General features: G+C 41.1%; 1 protein-coding gene across 2 annotated transcripts in view; it reads right to left on the reverse strand.

Annotated features, from left to right (window-relative positions):
* The window catches only part of SMIM20 (small integral membrane protein 20), a 54175-nt gene extending 39005 nt beyond the window's left edge, over positions 1–15170 (reverse strand). Inside the window, exon 1 of one of the 2 annotated variants that reach the window (XM_085643326.1) lies at positions 14918–15169. In XM_085643326.1, coding sequence (XP_085499452.1) covers positions 14918–15026 — 109 coding nt within the window. In that variant the 5' untranslated portion in view covers positions 15027–15169. Of the gene's footprint in view, positions 1–14917 lie in introns of both variants that reach the window. The other variant, XM_085643325.1, reaches the window with a different exon arrangement.
* Positions 15171–17760: the final 2590 nt, after the last annotated feature.

A 17760-nucleotide genomic window follows, 5' to 3' on the forward strand; every position in this document is an offset into this window, starting at 1 on the left:
AAGTAGCTCCAAAAGAGACAGACTGGGTTAAAATAGATCGAACACATCAGGAAGCAAAAGAATCAGTTCATGCTTTTTACGAGAGGCTGATACTGGCATTTAAACAATTCAGTGGAGATGAACACCTGGGTGACAAGGATTTGAGTCATTTTGTATACAGATTTGTATATGGCCTGAGACCTGAGATTAGTGAAAGAATTCGTGACCATACTGTGGATTGGCAGAGTAAGAAAATAGATGAGATTCTGAGACATGCGAAATACTTCAGTGATGAGATTGAAGCAAAACAGAGAAAGCTGAAAGAGAAAGCAACGTGGGCACAAGTGAAAGTTGCGGAAAGACAGGAAGCACAGTTGGTGGAACAGGCGAATAATGCAGGAAATAATGCAGGGAATAGACCTAGGTATGCAGGGAAAGGAAAGGGGAATCTTGAGGAAGCTAAAAAAAAGTTCCCATGTCACAACTGTGGCCAACTGGGACATTGGAGATCAGAATGTACCAATCCACCATTAGTGAATAATGAGGGAAAATCCTTAAATCAACAGGTGCAGAACGAGGGGAATAATCAACAGCAGCAACAACAGAAAGTTGTGAGACAGCAGAGTCAAGAGCCAAAACCGCCCTTGCCGCAGAATAGAGGAGCACAAAAGTATAATCCGGATTCGGGATTCTACAATGATGAGCAGGTAAACAAACCCAGGCGTTCTAACCAGGTACAACAGTACTTGTTAAAGAATGAAGGGAGTGAGTCTGAGGGTGATTATTGACGGTGCCGAAGAGAGGAGGAAGAGTGCATACTTGGTGCAACTCTAGAAATAGACCAGGCAGGACCATTTGTGGATGGAAAAATAAATGAAGAAGGTGTTACTTTTTTAGTAGACACAGGTGCGACAAGATCAACTGTCAGGTCAACAGATATTAGAAATCTTCCTCTCTCGGATGAAGCAATCCAAGTAGTTGGTGTAGCCAATACACAAATCAGGACACGTCTTACTGAACCAGTAAGAGTACAAATAGGGAAATTTTCAGACATGCACAGATTTATCGTCTGTGACACAAGTCCAGTGAACCTGTTAGGTAGGGATTTGTTATGTAAAATGAATTGTACAATTTTTTGTACACCAGATGGAATAGCTTTTGAAACACCAGATGAGGATGTTTTGTACCGAATGACTCTAGAAAATAGAGAGAGTGAGTTAATTGGTGCATATGCTGTGTTTGATCCGGAGGATTTGCCTCAAGAGCTGAGAGACACAGTGAAAAGGACAGTTTGGGATTTTACTGGAGAGGATGAGGGATTGATGAATAATGTAGATCCTGTGAAAATTTCAGTGAAAGAGGGAATTACTTATCCTAACATTCCTCAGTACAAAATGACACCAGAAATAATTGAGGGAATAACTCCTATAATTGAGAAAATGATTCAGCAGGGAGTTCTGAGAGAACTACTGAGTAGTCCATGTAATTCACCGATAATGGGGCTAAAGAAGCCTAATGGGAAGTTCAGGATTGTGCAGGATTTGAGAAAGGTTAATCAAATTGTGGTGGCATGTTGTCCTATTGTGCCAAATCCATCAGTGATTTTGTATCAGATTCCACATGATGCTGAATGGTATACAGTGATTGATTTGTGTCATGCTTTCTTTTCAATTCCATTGCATCATGACAGCCAGCCGATTTTTGCATTTAGATTTGGCCAGCGTATTTTAGCATGGTGTCGTATCCCACAGGGGTATACAGAGAGTCCTTCAATATTCAATCAGTTATTGAAAAAGTCATTGGAGAGTTTGATCATGCCTGAAAACTCAGTATTAGTGCAGTATATTGATGACCTACTTGTGGCATCAAAGACACGTGAAGCTTGTGAAGTAGATACTATAGCTTTACTGAATCATCTGGCAGATGGAGGGTTAAAAGTATCTCCAGCCAAATTGCAATTCTGCAAGAAAGAGGTGCATTATCTTGGACACAATATTGAGAAAGGTCTGAGAAAAGTGACTGATGACAGGATCAAAATTATCAGGGAAATGAAGGCCCCAAAGACCCAGAGAGAAGTGAGAATGTTCCTGGGAATGGTGGGTTATTGTCGTCAGTGGATAATTAATTTTTCGCTGATAGCAAAGCCACTGATTAAGCTGACAAAAAGTGAGATGACAGACCCATTGGAACTAGATGGAGAACAAATGGCATCATTTGAAGAGCTGAAAAGCAGAATGTGTGAAGCCCCTGCTTTGGGTATGCCAGATTATGAAAAAGAATTTGAATTGTACTGCAGTGAGAGAAATGGATGTGCACTTTCAGTGTTAATTCAGAAGCATGGATTACTGAGAAGGCCTATTGCGTACTTCTCATCGACACTTGACCCTGTAGCTGTGGGTTTACCAGGTTGTCTGAAATCTGTGGCTGCAACATGCAGAAGCCTAGAACAGAGTGAGGGAATCATAATGGGATATCCTGTAAGGGTATTTGTACCTCATAATGTGGCAATTCTTTTGACAAGAAGCAGAACTCAGTACATGTCACATAGTAGGTTGACTAAATATGAAAAAGTCATTCTGGGAGCATCAAATGTGACACTTGAGAGATGTGTGAATGTGAATCCAGCGACATTGTTGCCGGATATTGAAAATGTGGGTGTGAAAACAGAAGATGATCACAATTGTTTGGATGTGCTTGATTACTGTACAAAACCGAGACCAGACATAAGGGATCTTCCCTTGCATGAGAGTGATCATGTGTTGTTTGTGGATGGATCATGCCTGAGGAATGATGAGGGTGTGCTATGTGCAGCATATGCAGTGTGTAAGGTTTCAGAAGTGATGGAAGCATCATCATTGAAAGGAGTGAAATCTGCGCAAGTTGCTGAATTAGTTGCATTGACAAAAGCTTGTGAAATTGGGAAAGATTTGAGAACGACTGTGATGACTGATAGTCAGTATGGATTTGGAGTTGTGCATGACTTTGGCCAACTTTGGCTACAAAGAGGTTTCTTGACGTCGAGTGGGACTCCAATAAAGAATGCTGAAGTGATTGGGAAATTACTTGAGGCGATACAGCTGCCTAAAGAATTAGCAGTTGTAAAATGTGCTGCTCATGGACAAGGAGATGATTTTGTGACAGTGGGCAACCGTTATGCAAATGACATTGCACAATATTGTGCCAAAAATAATCAGTCCATTAATCGGGAACGAGAGAGTGAAATGTCTTTTTGTTCTGTGATGTTTACTAATGTCTTAGAGACATGGGATGAAGTGAAACAGTTGCAGGATGAGGCAGAGGAGGAAGAAAAGAAAGATTGGATTAAGGCAGGTTGTGCCCCGAGAGAGAGAGACCATGTTTGGGTCTATAGAGATGGCAGACCAGTAATGCCGAATTCCATGCTGTCAGCAATGGCAAGGATGTATCATGGCCAGGGACATTTGGGAAGGGATTCAATGATTAGGTCTTTTAAGCAAACCTGGTACAATGCAAAGTTCAGGACAATTGCAGAGAGTATCTGTCAAAGATGTTTGATTTGCCGGCAATTTAACACTGGGAAAAAGACAGTGGTAAGTCTGGGAACAATAGGCAGAGAAGGAGGTCCTTTTACAAGAATGCAGATTGATTTCATTGAAATGCCCCAAGTGAACAGACTGAGATATATACTAGTTGTAGTCTGTTTGTTTTCAAGATGGGTTGAGGCCTATCCGACTAGGAGAAATGATGGAGTAACAGTGGCAAAGTTACTGTTAAGAGAGTTGATTCCTAGGTACGGATTTCCGGTAACGATTGAGTCTGATAGAGGTGGACACTTCTATAATGAACTCATGAGTTTGATTTGTGAAGCATTAAGCATACAGCAGAAGCTACATTGTGCATACAGACCAGAGGCTTCTGGTGTTGTTGAGCAGATAAATGGCACAATCAAGAACAAGATTGGTAAGATGTGCTTAGCCACTGGCATGAAATGGCCGGATGTCTTGCCTCTAGTGCTAATGACTATTAGATCTACTCCAGATAGAACTACTGGTTTAAGTCCGCACGAAATAATAATGGGACGTGCAATGCGACATGCATATGTACCTGTCAATAAGTTGATGACAATAACTGATGACATGATTTTGGATTACTGTAAAGGCCTGGCTGACGCAGTTCATTCTGTGTTTCACCAGATTGGAGAAGAAGCTACTACACTTGAGAGGAAGCAAGCTCATGATCTGAGTCCAGGAGACTGGGTGAGGATTAAAGTTCACAGAAGAAGAAATTGCTTGGTTCCAAGGTGGGGAAGACCAAGACAAGTCATTCTAACTACGACGACTGCAGTGAAGTGTGCTGGTGTGAAAAACTGGGTGCATGCGAGTCATACTCTAAGAGTTCCAAACCCAAAGGATGGGACTGGTAGAGAGTATTTTGAAGAGTCAGATTCCAGTGATGATGAAGACCCAGAACCAGTGAGAAAAAATCAAAGTTCAGGAAAAGAAGCAGAAAAGGCTTCAAGTTCAAGAGAACCATTGAGAATCTCAGAAAGAAGATCAGATTCTGAAAAGGAGCCTGAAGTTCCAAAAAGCAGTGGAGGAAAAAGAAAAGAAAAGAGCAGTTCCACAGAATTTACTCCTGAATCAGAAGAGGAGGAGATTGAAGAACCACTTGAGATTATACCTGAAGAAGTAGGGTCAGAAGAAGATAGAGAGGGACAGATTGCGGAAGACCCCCGAGGAGGTGTACGGAACACTTCTAATAAGCTAGGTGAAGGGACAAGTAGACAGCAAGAAGATTGCGTGTCGGAGACCCGAGGAGGGAAAGAAGTAGGGAAGTCTCAAATAGTGGTGAAAAAGACTGTGGAGCGAAAGAAAACTGCTGAAAAACAAGAGGCATTTGAAACAGAATCGGATGAAAGTGAGAGTGGAAAATCAGAGGGTCGAGTTCTGAGAAAGAGAACTTGGATTGGAGAAAGAAATAATACAGAAACAAGACCGAAAAAGGTCGTAAGAGGAGATTTTTGGCCTAACAACAGAGTAAAGAGGCTGAGATACAGACTGATAAGAGAAAATACATCGAAAGCTGAACAAGTGAATGAAGTGTCGAGTCAAAACGAAGTAAAAAGGAAGGAACAAAAGGAGTCAAGAGAACCTGAGGAAATAAAAAGAATTAGAAGACCCAACCAAAAGTACAGATCACCGGAATGGTCTTATGTGGCACTGTCTGAAGAAGGAGAAGACGAAACAGTGACTCGAGATAATCCGGAGGGGATCTTGAGAAAAGTGGTTGAGGAAAAGGAAGAATCTGTTGGAATCTTAAAAGTTATCCTGACTGACATTGGAGAAGAGTCAGATGCACAAGATGTTGTTGATGATCTGATACAATTTGATGTTGCTGAAGAAGAAGGAGTGAAAAGTGATGAATATCCAAATTGAGTGAATTGAAGAAATCACTTGGAAAAAGTGAAAAGGAGAAAGTCTGAAATTCAGCTGTCTGAAGTAATCCAAAGTTTGAGAAATTACAGTAGTGGAGTAGTAGAGGCTAAGTCAAAAGACAAGGTCAAAGTAGTAAAATGGCTAACATAGAGAATAATCAAAGTAGATGTGCCTTCTTAAGAAGATGGTGTAGAATGTGCTGCTGCTGTACTGGATTATTAATGCTACTATGGGGTATTTTAGCTTTATTAGTTACATTTAGAGTTTCAATAGGTACATTTGAGATACATACTGAGAATGAGACAAATGTAGAAAAGAATTCGCAAAAAGTAGTTCCAACTAGAATTAGTAATACTTACATGCATAAAGATAGGTCAATTAATGATTTTTCTAGTAATGTTTTATACGAATATGTGAAAACAATGGAAGTAAGGGATTGCTACGTTTGTATGCAATTACCTGCATCCGTTTCAGAGGGTGTTACTTATCACCATTTACCAGCTACGTATGGAATTTCTTGTAGTGTATTAAGTAGTGTTTTTTATCTGTTAGGGAAAACAGATTATAAGATGTCTAACAAAGATAGTATTTTGGGGCACTTGCTAATGAACAAAGAGCTGAATCCAGCTAAAGAAGCTAACATTTTTGGTGAGATTTTTATTGAGAAAGAAGAATTAACATTAGATTATATTTTTAAGAATAATTTAACTTGTAGTTTGGAAGAAGAGGAGAAAGCTTTCCTGAACATGGTGGAGGAAAGGAGATTGAGCATGCATGAAACGGCAGGGAAATATAAAGTGAGTGAGACAATTTGGGACATTGAGATGGGAAAAGAATTGAGAAATGGAGCTAGTCCAACTTTAGCTTTAGATGCACCACAGAAGGGTAAGCTGTGCATTACAAGAGGGAAATCCCAATATGATACATATTTTGTTGGGACTAGTGAATGTCATGATACATACTTCATTGCAACAGGATGGGGTTTCAGAGGTGGAGAAGATACAATTTTTCCAGGAGTATATTATGTTTGTGGGAACAAGGCTTATTACAAGTTGCCTGACCATTGGTATGGCACGTGTTATGTGGGCCTGGTTTTTCCAAAGATTTTTCATATAGATAGAATAGAAGATGTAGAACATATTAATTTACTAATGCGCTTCAAGAGGGAAACTTGGTCTGAAATTGTGGGTGACATTTTTGGAGCTTTAATTCCAGCAGTGGGAATTTCTTTAAATGCTAATGGGATTCGGAAACTGTCAACAGTGGTGGATCGCTTATCGACAAATACCGCTGGAGGGTTTCTTTTGGTGAATACGGAATTAATTGCCGTACGTGCTATGTCTATGCAAAATAGACTTGCTCTTGATATTCTATTGGCTAAGGAGGGTGGAGTTTGTGGAATGCTGAAAGTTCAACATTGTTGCACTTACATTCCAGACGAAAGCAAAGACCTGAAGGTCTATATCAAAAATATTACTGATTTGCATGAAGAATTAGTACCACTTGAAGCTGAAAGTATCTGGACTAAATTAGCTAATAAGGTGATAGCTGTTAAGAGTTTTATTGCAAAAATAGGTAGTACTATTATAGGTAAGATATTGTTTCCTTTAACTTGTATAATTGTTGCTTTATTGATATTGAGATTGGTGTGTTTGTGTTGTAAAAACAGGGGAGGGAAAAAGAAATTAATTAAAAGAGATAATGAAAAGAGAAATAAAAGGTTGAAAAGAGAACCACAAGAAATTGAATTAGAAGAATTAAGGGAGAGTGTCTACTTAGAAACAAAGAGGGATGATGAAAGAGTGTCTGGTGTGTAGTGTTGTGTAAGGAGGAAAAGACATTTCCAATTTCTCCTAAAATGGGACTAAATTTCACAATTTTTTTTTTTTTTGGGTTATTTGGTGATAAAATCACCAAAGGGGGGATTGCTGGAGCAGGATTTTCCGATGAAAATCTACTGGGTTTTTAAGCTCTGGTTTGTCTATTTGTCATAATTAAATTACTAATTAATAATCACTAATTATTTGTTTTGTGTAAGTGTTTAAACTTACCAACATACTAATGAGAAGAAAACCGACACGAGGGAATGCTTTTGTATTGCTATTTAACAATGTGCATGTTTTATTAAATAAACGTTGCTGAGTGCTGTTTATTTTAAGCACAAAACGCTTTTGAATTAATGCTTTTCTGTGTTGCTAAAGCTAGATAATTACATACACATAAGGGTATTAGTGGGGTTAACACTGTTCAATCACTATGCTGTGGTAACGTTGTTTTTGTCTCTTTTAATTAAGATGGTCCATTTTGGCCTAACAAAACATGTCCGCCGTTTGCAGCCTGGCCTCGAGTGAGAATTTGTGATGAGAAGGCCTTGCTGAATACATTTGATCACAGTCCTTGCCTGGTTAAAACTTTCCGTGAGGACAGTAGCAGTGCTGGGCAGATCTCCAAGAACCAAGAAATGTTTGAGCAGCCTTGGAGGACAAAGGAACTGTTAAGAAAGAACTCTGAGCATTGTGTCATCGCTGAGGAAATGTGGTCTGTAAAGAGATACTTTTTTATTTTTGGTTCCTGTTCTGTCTTTTTATTTTTGTGATTTCCTGAGCGGAGATTTTCCAAATGTAGCGATGCTACATCCTTTCCTGCTCGCTCTGCTCAGCGGTTCGGCGGATGTGTTGAACATTTTATGTTTCTTTAATATTGCAAGTTTCATTATAAATATACTAGACTAGAGAGGGTCCGTGTCATTGCATTCGGGATTTTGCTTCCCAAATCTGCGTTGGTGAAGATCGATGCTGAGAGGACGGTGACTTGGGAGATTTCTACTGAGAGACTTGTCCTGATGACCCATTCTGACATTTAGCTAGAATAGGTAATTATGAGAAAATGATTTATTCTGATTAATTTCTTTTGACTAACTTTAGATAAAGAATCATAATTTTAAATATGGTGTTGGTGATTATTTCTTGTCAATTATTGAGTACTCTATTTGATTATTGATGTATAGATTGTTTAGATTATGACAATTGCAATAGCTAGGTCTTATCGACCTCGGTGTAGGTGTGGAGTTTAGGAGTTTTCTTTCCACAGGTTCAATGCTGGTGGAGTATTTGAGTGTATGTTAGTGAAATGGGCCCTAGTGTATGGTGAGTGTATGTGCGTGTAACTGTGAAATTACTCTATCCGTGGAAGTAGGGAGATTTTGTACACCCCAATCTGCATCAGATGCACTCCCAAACCCCCATCTTACAGTATCACATGGATGGTGGGGATGTTTCGTGGTGGATTATGCCCCCACCTATCAGAACGCCATGCAGCCTACCTCCCATTCCGATCTATTCGCCCACATTGCATTGGTCGGGGCTGGCTGAGGGTAGTATTGTGCCCAAATTTCTCTGCTCTTTGCTGGAGCCATGGTTCAGAACTGCATCCCTTGAGCTAGCCAAACATCCAGCCACACCGAGAATCCAGCATCTTGCACAGCCAGTGTGTCCACAGTTGCATATGTGCGGCCCAGGAGTCAACTCACCACGTGTTCAGATCTTAGTCGGCCAAACAGAGTCCTCATGCCTCCCAGCACTCAATCCCGGTTGAAAATACAGAGCACTAGCATCTCAGTGCATATTTCCAGCGAAGCCCTATGCAGGTTGCAACTGCTTTGTGGATGAGTTAGATGGATTTTGCTTCCAGAGCCACACTACAATGCAGCTATCTTGGAGTCCACCACTCTAGCGCCTCCCCCTGCTCACAACATCAAGATGAATATATTCAAAAGGAGACAACTGATGCTAATAAGTCAAAAGAAGTGGTTTGAATTCCTCCATGTGATATGAAGGCATTTTCAAAAGACCGTGGCTACATACACTGTCCAATGCAGGAGAAGCTGGATATCATGGTAACATAGTCTTATCTACTTAGCTATGTAGTCGTACATCAGCATCTGGGGTGTGAAAAAAACCACCCTCTTGCCAGTTTGACATGTGTTCTGCAGTTATGTAAAGCGACTTCTGTAGTAACCAAAAACTGTACATGCAAATGGGTTGAACCATCATCCCAGCCCTGCTAGCACTTCTGCAGCTCTAACATTAATTTACGTCTTTCACAGAAATCAACTGAGTGTCACCATTCAGAACGTGAACATGTATAGACTGCAGTTCAAGGTTCTGCAGGCAAGGTTCACAAAGGTAAGATATAAAGAACATTCACATTCTTAATGGGAACGCATATTGTAGAATAGGTTAAAAATTTATAAAAACTGTAGTACACAAAAAGGTCATTACAACATAGTTTTTGTCCATAAACATTCATTGTGAGCGTACCCTGACAGGCATCTCTTTTGCTTTCTGCTTTGAATTTACAGGACAAAACTTAACGTTTGAAAGACAAGGTATGATTACTACCACTCTTTCCTCACCAAAAGTCCATTTGTTTATATATCTGACAGCAGACAGCAAAATAGAAGCTCCTGGGTGTTGGAGCCCTTTACAAATACACATAGGATAACATGTTGTGCTTGCTGCATAAGGGCAAACTTTTCTTTAACCCGCCACGACAAAACAGGTTGCAAGATCTAGCTGAGGACATTTTGGGCAGGAAGTAAGACCAGGCAGTGCTAAGCAACTTCCTTGGGAACCACCCACTAGGTGAAGCCAGTCACAGCATCACACATAACAACGTTAATATGTAAGGTATCAGTAAACCTTTATTTGACTGAAGGCTTTAAAATCCTGTAACTGTTTCTGAGCAGGTAGCTGTTGCTGTCTTGGTCAAATACGATGCTGACAGTCCAGATCTAAAGCAAAGATGTGAGTCTCCTGAGTCTGACCTGAAAGCAGATGAGGAGCCTGCGATGATTGCTGGAAGGTTCATCCACTGGATAAGAATACTGACCCACTTATCAGGAGATGTTTTGCCAATTAGAAACCTGTTCGATTTTAGGATTGATTCTGAGTCAACAAATGCCCTAACTAGACAAGTAAAAAATCCTGGTACTGTGACTCTGTATTTCCCATTTGTATATGGAAATCAACAAGAGTTATGCCTGTATTTTGAAGGGTACTAAAATGGCTCTGAATTAGGCCCTTTGTCATCCTACATTTCAGATTGCATATCTGAAAAAATTTGGAGCCCTTATGCTGCAACAAAGTGATTTTAGATATTTGAACATGTACATATCTTGTAGATCAGTGCATTCAACAGAATTTTAGGTTTGGCCTTAATGGAGCTCAAGTACAATGCATAAAGTCAGGAACTCTTAAAGGTTGTTGATAAGGGAAATTAAATTATTGTTATGTGCTTGCGTGCACTCATCTGACATAAGGTTAGATTATAGGAGGATAATTCATCTTTTTGAGATGTGCTGCATTCAGGCAGAATCAGAGAGCGAATGACTGGGGTATTCTGATTCTTGGGGCTAGGCTTAAGACCATCACATTACAACACAACTCTATTAGAAGTCAAATGGAATACATTTGTCAATGCTTATTGTTTTTGTTCTGCAGACTGTTGCAGTAGTTGTATATCATCTCAGTGCAAACCAAAATCTCATTAGGAACACCCAGCTTAATTTTAGGTTTTGTTTTCTGATTACTGAAAAATGCCATTAATATATCTCAAGAACTAATGGAGGTAACAGCGGCATGAAGCGGGAACGTCTAGGTTCACTGGAGTGGTGAACGTTTTGATGCAAGTGTGACTACAAAGGACACCACCCCCTCCCTGACCGGCCTATTGGTATCCCCTAAAGTCTAGGGTTTTCTACGAGAACATTTTGAAAAAATCCATGTGGGGCTCACCTAGTTGAGTGTGTTGTGTGGTGATGCTTCTGCATTACCAGGAATCATAGATCAAGCCTAGCGCTCCTTTAATCGGGATCCTTTAACCATGACGAATGCCCAGACCAGATAGGGCAGAAACATTTTGGCAACTAGCAGATGGGTTTGAGCCATTGCGCCCTCCTTACCCACCGAGCAAAGTATTTTTAGGTATACCCAAAGTCCTGACAAATAAAAGTGATAACCAAGAAATGTTTAGATTTTCTGGATCCCGCCCTGTTCACTAATCTTTATGCAAGAACTTCCTCCTACAGCCCAGTCGGTGCGGAGGTTGAGTCTGCCTTGGCAGTAAAATTTTACCAGGGTGGGGAAAGGATGGCGATGATGAGCATGACACTATACTTCCGGGCTAGGAAACCCGCCCAGGTGAGTCATGGTCATACACATAAAATACCATAACTGTCAACCAGATAACACATAATACCTTGGTTAGAAGTAGCCCTGTGGAAAGGGAAATGGGATAACAGTGAAAACAGAGATGGTGATATCATCACTCTGATTCAACATTCAGCTGAACATTTCCTTCAACTGGACGATCCTATCACCAACTGTACCCATCAATGGCATTATCAAGTACACAACTTAAGTTTATTGTTCTTGATACAACGTGTCATGACACTTGGTCAAGGGTGGCAGAGAGCTATAAGCATGGCATATAATCACATCACCCCATCCTGATAAAATTCCATTTGTTCCCTTGACAGACTACACCATCTTCAACATTTACAAAGCCATTACGGCTAGCACCCCTGCTTACCTTGCAGACAAGCTTATCCCCTATATTGGCTCGCGGCACGCCCGCAGACAGCAACCATCAGATTGAAGGCTAATAAGTTTAAAAAGTTTAAAACAACGCTGCAGGCCTTTTTCCATTAATGCTCCCGGGGTGTGTAACAACATCCACTTATCCATCAGGACCGCTCCAACACTGCTCTAATTTAGGAAACAGTTGAATAGCCACCCCTTAAAAGATCGCAACATCACAATGCAGTAACAGTACCCTTCTGCTTGCAAAATCCAGCTGCCTTTCCTATCGCTCGTTGACTGTATGGTTGCATTTGCACCGGTCACGCTCTCCACTGCATTTTGTCAAAGTGAATGCTATACAAACACTACATACATACATGGCATAGCATAACAATGAACAAGCCCATACAGAGCATAACACATCAAATACGTTATACAGTGACGTAGTTACATTTACGTAGCAGAGGCCTGGGAAACACAATAACAGCGGGAGATCTTTTAGAAGGTGCCTTTTGGGGTCTCTTTTGAAGGTGGAGATATTTGTGGTTTGTTTGATATGTAAGGCGAGGGCATTACAAATGGTGAAATACCAGAGTGCGACCGTTTGAGGCTGGAGGGCTTTCAAAGCATAGGATTGTTCAGCTTGAGCAGAGCTTGGCATCTTAGTGTTATGTTTCTGCCAGCAAGGTGACGTTTTTTGTGATAACTCTTTTGGTTTATTCAGGTGAGTTCCTGTAGGTACCCAAAAAGAACATCAATGAACAAACATTAATTATGTAATTAATATTTGCACAGTTTAATATAGTACTTGATCAGTTTAAATTGATTCTTCAAACACTGTACATAATTTAGATACACCATTTGAATATTGAACTGGAAGGACTATGATAGGTCCTTCTGATCCGCAAGTGTGGGCAGCAATTCGGGCGTCAATGTGTAAACGCCCAAATTGCTGCCCACACTTGCGGCTCAGAAGGACCTATCATAGTCCTTCCAGCACCTCGAATTCTATTATCTGGTATATGAATATCGTAGTACTTGGTGTGGACTAATGGGCGACGGCCAACTAATCGGAATATGTGATATTTACAATCCGCTTCATCTGGAATCTTAGCCTTGATAAAGTTACATACTGTAACGAAACACGTGTCGGCTGTCTTGGATTGTTCGGCTGTCCTGGATCGTTTCCCCGATAGGGTGGCAACTTTGGAGTGTTTTTCCCTTCGGGGTGTTTGTTTCCTCTGGTCTTCTCTCAAAAAATTGTCTCGAGGGAAAAATAAAATTCAGACCAGATCTCCATATTGGGTCATTACACTGTATATTGTGTTTTACAAATGAGATAGTTCAATATTCAAATTGTGTATCTGAATTATGTACAGTGTTTGAAGAATCAATTTATACTGATCAAGTACTATATTAAACTGTGCAAATATTAATTACATAATTCATGTTTGTTCATTGATGTTCTTTTTGGCTTCTTTAGGGAAGCTATTTATGACACATTCGGTCTCTCTTTCAGGGGACAGTTTCAATCATATGTAAAGTTACTTATGGTTGTGTAGATACATTGTTTTGGAATACTGGTTGACATTGCAACTTATACGCTAGAGTGCCGGGGTAGTTCTAAATAATATAAACATGTTTGGTAGCAGGCTCTTCTCCTGAAGGCCCTGTTCATACTACACCGTCAATTTATGGATTAATTGTTAACCTGAGAAATGTTTAGATCTTGATGTGCGACTGTTAAAACCATCTGTATCAATTTGTAGAGTTCCTGTAGGTAATGAATGGTTGCAGTCTTATACACCAATCAGTGATCAATGGGAAGCCGGACTAGTGAGATAAGGTTTGGAATGATCTGCTGAAATCTTTTTGTACAGAATATCATCTATGCTACCGGATGGAGGAATGCCCTGAGAGCAGCTATGAGAAATTTGGGAGGCCCATCAGTAGTGCCTTTCATAGTCTGGTCGTGGGATGACTAAGGTTTGGATGATCAATTTACGGTCATGTTGCATGAAGAAAGGGATGAGGCTGATGAAAAGTTTGAACTGCTATCTGGTGTTCCTGGCCAACTGTTTAAGGCGGAGAACAAGGTGAAGTCACTAATCAAGTCTGAAACCAATAGATTTTGCGAAGATTATAATTGTTGGTGTGATGCTTAAGGTCATGTGGTATATTGGTGCGAAATACCTTGCAATGGGAGAGAAAGACACATTCTTGTCTTCTTGGGTTTCACTTTTAATTTAATGTTTGCCATCCAATTCTGACTTACTAGAGGGAGGAGATAGGGGTATTGAAACTGTTGGATAATTCAATTTCAATATATAACTGAGTATCGCCACTGGAAGCACGTCAACCAGTGCTCCCCTGCGAAGAAACAACCAATGCTCCCCTGAGGCGCATCACCTTGGGGTCCTCTGCTGTACAGCATCCTGTGCTCCCTCTACACATTACTCTCCACGCCTTGTTATTCATCACCCAGCTGCACAAGTTTTTGTTTGACTGCTGGTCTGTGTGCATTGTTCGTAATATCTGTGTTGCTTGGCGAATGGGTCTGTTTAGGTCTGTCAGATTTTTCACTTGAGACATAAATTGCAGTTGCCCTACAAAGAAAACGTGTAGCTCCATAATTCGTGTGTGGAAATACCGTAGGTCGATGTTATTATACACTATATAAACGTCGAACCGTTAGGGTTTGTTAAGGATTTTTTTATTAGGGAGACTTCCCTGCAGTATGTATTTTTTTCTATTTAGGTGTTGACGGTTTTGACATTACGTCTTTGCACATCAAACTGGCACGCTAAGAGCTATGATGTGCATTTGAAGCGCATACCCTAGAAGCCATAACGTGACAGCAACTAACCTACTGAGCAACTAACACGCCATGCTGTGTCTACCAGTGAAATAAACCGAAAAGAATGATATTGTTCAGCCACTTACTATATTCTTCTATGTGCATCAAAGGGTGAAAGTATATGGGGTAGAAGGCTGCAGCCACAGCTGTGATAAATCCGCCAAAGATGAGAGCCATTTTTGTATTTCTAGACATTGTACGATATCGTACAAAAGTGCAGGGAACTTGGAAGGACAAACCGCACAACTAGGAAGTAGACCGAGTGGAAAGACACCATACACACAGGAAGACAACTGCAGTTTACACTGCACAGCTTTGCGATGCATGAAGTACAAAATGTGAGCTGCCTTTCGATTGGCCAAAAGGAAGAAGTTCTATTGGTCACTAAAACCCCTCTCCTGATAGGTGAAAAGTAGCTTCCGTAATTTGTCACCAAGTTCATACAAAGTTACTGCTTTTACAGCTATGGACAGTGCGTGATGTGTTGGAATTTTAGCGGTCTGCACAGAGTTAAAGGGTTCTGCTACTCAGTTTTAATCTAAAAGCAATGTATGTGACATCGAGGTGATGTGACTTTTTTTTCTTAATTTGGAATCCTCTTAGCTGTGTTTTGATTTCGACGTGCATATGCAATTTACAATGCGTATGCCAGGCTGTGTACGTAGCTATATATTCAAAATGTTAGCACTGAAAATGGTGCATTTAAAATTCCACTTGCCCTCTAGTTCAATTTTTTGTTGGGTGTGCAAAGTTTTTTGAAAAATTGTAAAAAAAATCGCACAGCAGTGTTGATTTAACACTTGTGCTACGCAAACAAATGATGGACGGAATGCTGAATAAATCATACATTCACCCCCAGTCAAGAGATCTGGGTTAAATCTATCGTTCTTTTGCTCACCATGCCACCCCAGTTTAGACCCAGCCATATGCAAATCAGACTTGACCCTGTGCCTCATGGGAACAGTCCAGATAGAACTGACAAGCCAGGTCCTCCAGGGACCAGAAACAAAGCATGGATTTAGGCCCAGATCTCTGTACTGGGGTGAATGTGTGACGTTGTTCTGCATTCTGTCCAACAATTATTCTTTTTGTGTTGATTTAACACAGCATTGCAGAATGTGGTGTATTATATAGTATGCTTGTGCAACCTTAGTGTGTAATACACTCGCAAAACTGTCTTGGGTCCAGTCAGGCGCCTTTGTAAAACCCTCAGCTCAAACCTGGGTAGCTGTGGCTTCGAGCAGCAATGCTTAACCAAAGGAACTAGTGTAAGGCATTTATAAACATCTAACAATGAAATGAGAAAATCTGTCAACAAGAAAAAAAACACCAATTGATCAAAATAGATTATATTTTAAGAATGTTTAGACACTAAGATGAGCAAAATCAACCAGTGTTTCAGAGATATAGATTTTAAAGTAAATAGTAAATTTGAACTTTTTAGTCCAAAGCACGAACAAGCGTTGGTAACTGCGAAGTTTAGAAACTTTTGAAAAGTTTGAAAGAGTTGTGTTCGACAGAAGATTAGAGGCCACTAAGGAGTATTTGGATAATTACCTGGTCGCCAAATCAGTCCCAAGTCCAGTTCCACACTTTACATCTAGATCACTATAGACTTCAGTGGAGTGGTCTGGGTGGTGTGCTGTCGATTGGGGTGTCCTTGTGGTTATTGCTCGGTCCACAGTTAAGGTGGGGTGACTCTGCTCAGGAGTCGAGTACTTCAAAGTCCTCTTTGAGACAGTAGAAGGCCAGCTGTGGTTGGGCTTCCGTTCTCCATACACAGCAGCAGAATCCTTTGGTGAAGACTGGTGTCACTTTTTGGCGACCAATCTAGACTCATATGACACTTGGTGCAACTTTTGGCCGTCGAGGATCTGTCTCTCGGGTTGCCCAAATGCAGTCGGTGACGAATTTGCAGAAAGTAGTTACTGACTTGCCGGTGTTGCTTCATCTGCTTTGATGGCCCTGGTGCTGGTACCAGGTGGTCATTCGACTGATCCATGGATTCATTTCTCTGGTCTGGGGCTCGGGATCTGCTTTTCCAGGAGCCAGGAGCCACAGGCACAGCCCTTTCTTTACTAGCCCGAGGTGCAGCTGGTGCAGTCCAGCAGTAAGTGCAGTCTCTCTTGCCAGGTCCAGGAGTCAGCAGGGCAATTCTTCTTCAGTCCTTTCTCCAGTTCAGTTGTGGTTCGAGGTTCAGGGTGCCAGGGCATGCCAAATGTATGATCAGAAAGTGCCCTGAGGGGATGATGCTGTCACTAGCCAATAGGCTGCCATAATCCCTCCTTCCCTTTGTTGGCTTCTGGCTATGTGTAGCATCTAGCAATTCCAGAGGGCACCCCTCTGCCCACTCCCAAGATGTCTGAACCCTTCCTTGGGAGGCCCCCTAGAGGTGTGGCTACCTGTGGGCTACATTCCCACTGCAAAACTGGTTTGAGTACTGGTTTCCCCTCTCTTTTCCTGCTGCCAGTCTGTCTATCTGAACAAAGTGGCAACCCTTCAGGAGTCTGATCGCTGTTTACCCATCAAGGTCAGCTTAGCTTTTGAAGCTCCATTTTTTGCCAACACCCTCAGTGGCTTCCTACAAGGAGGAGGTAACACCTCTCCCTGGAGCAGGCTTTTATTCTTACTGAGCCTGGGAGTCTTTCACACTATTCCCCAGGAAGGCAGAAGGCTGTCTGGTTGCCAGCAACAATGCGAGGCCCCTGGACAGACTGGGCAACAGAGTGAGACCTTTCTAAAAGTTGACTTTTCTTAAAAGTAAAATAGATGCTTTATATATGGCTGGTATACATGCTTGCTGTGCACACTCCTTGGAGATGGCCCCGTCCAAAAGTAATCCGCAAAAGTAGTTCTGTTGCAAGTATACGTTTAATGTAGACACCTTCATGAGCTCTTTGCTTACATGAAGGTTGTCATTTACTGAATG

This window comes from Triturus cristatus, chromosome 2_2 (assembly GCF_964204655.1).
Source record: "Triturus cristatus chromosome 2_2, aTriCri1.1, whole genome shotgun sequence".
Taxonomy (NCBI): domain Eukaryota; kingdom Metazoa; phylum Chordata; class Amphibia; order Caudata; family Salamandridae; genus Triturus; species Triturus cristatus.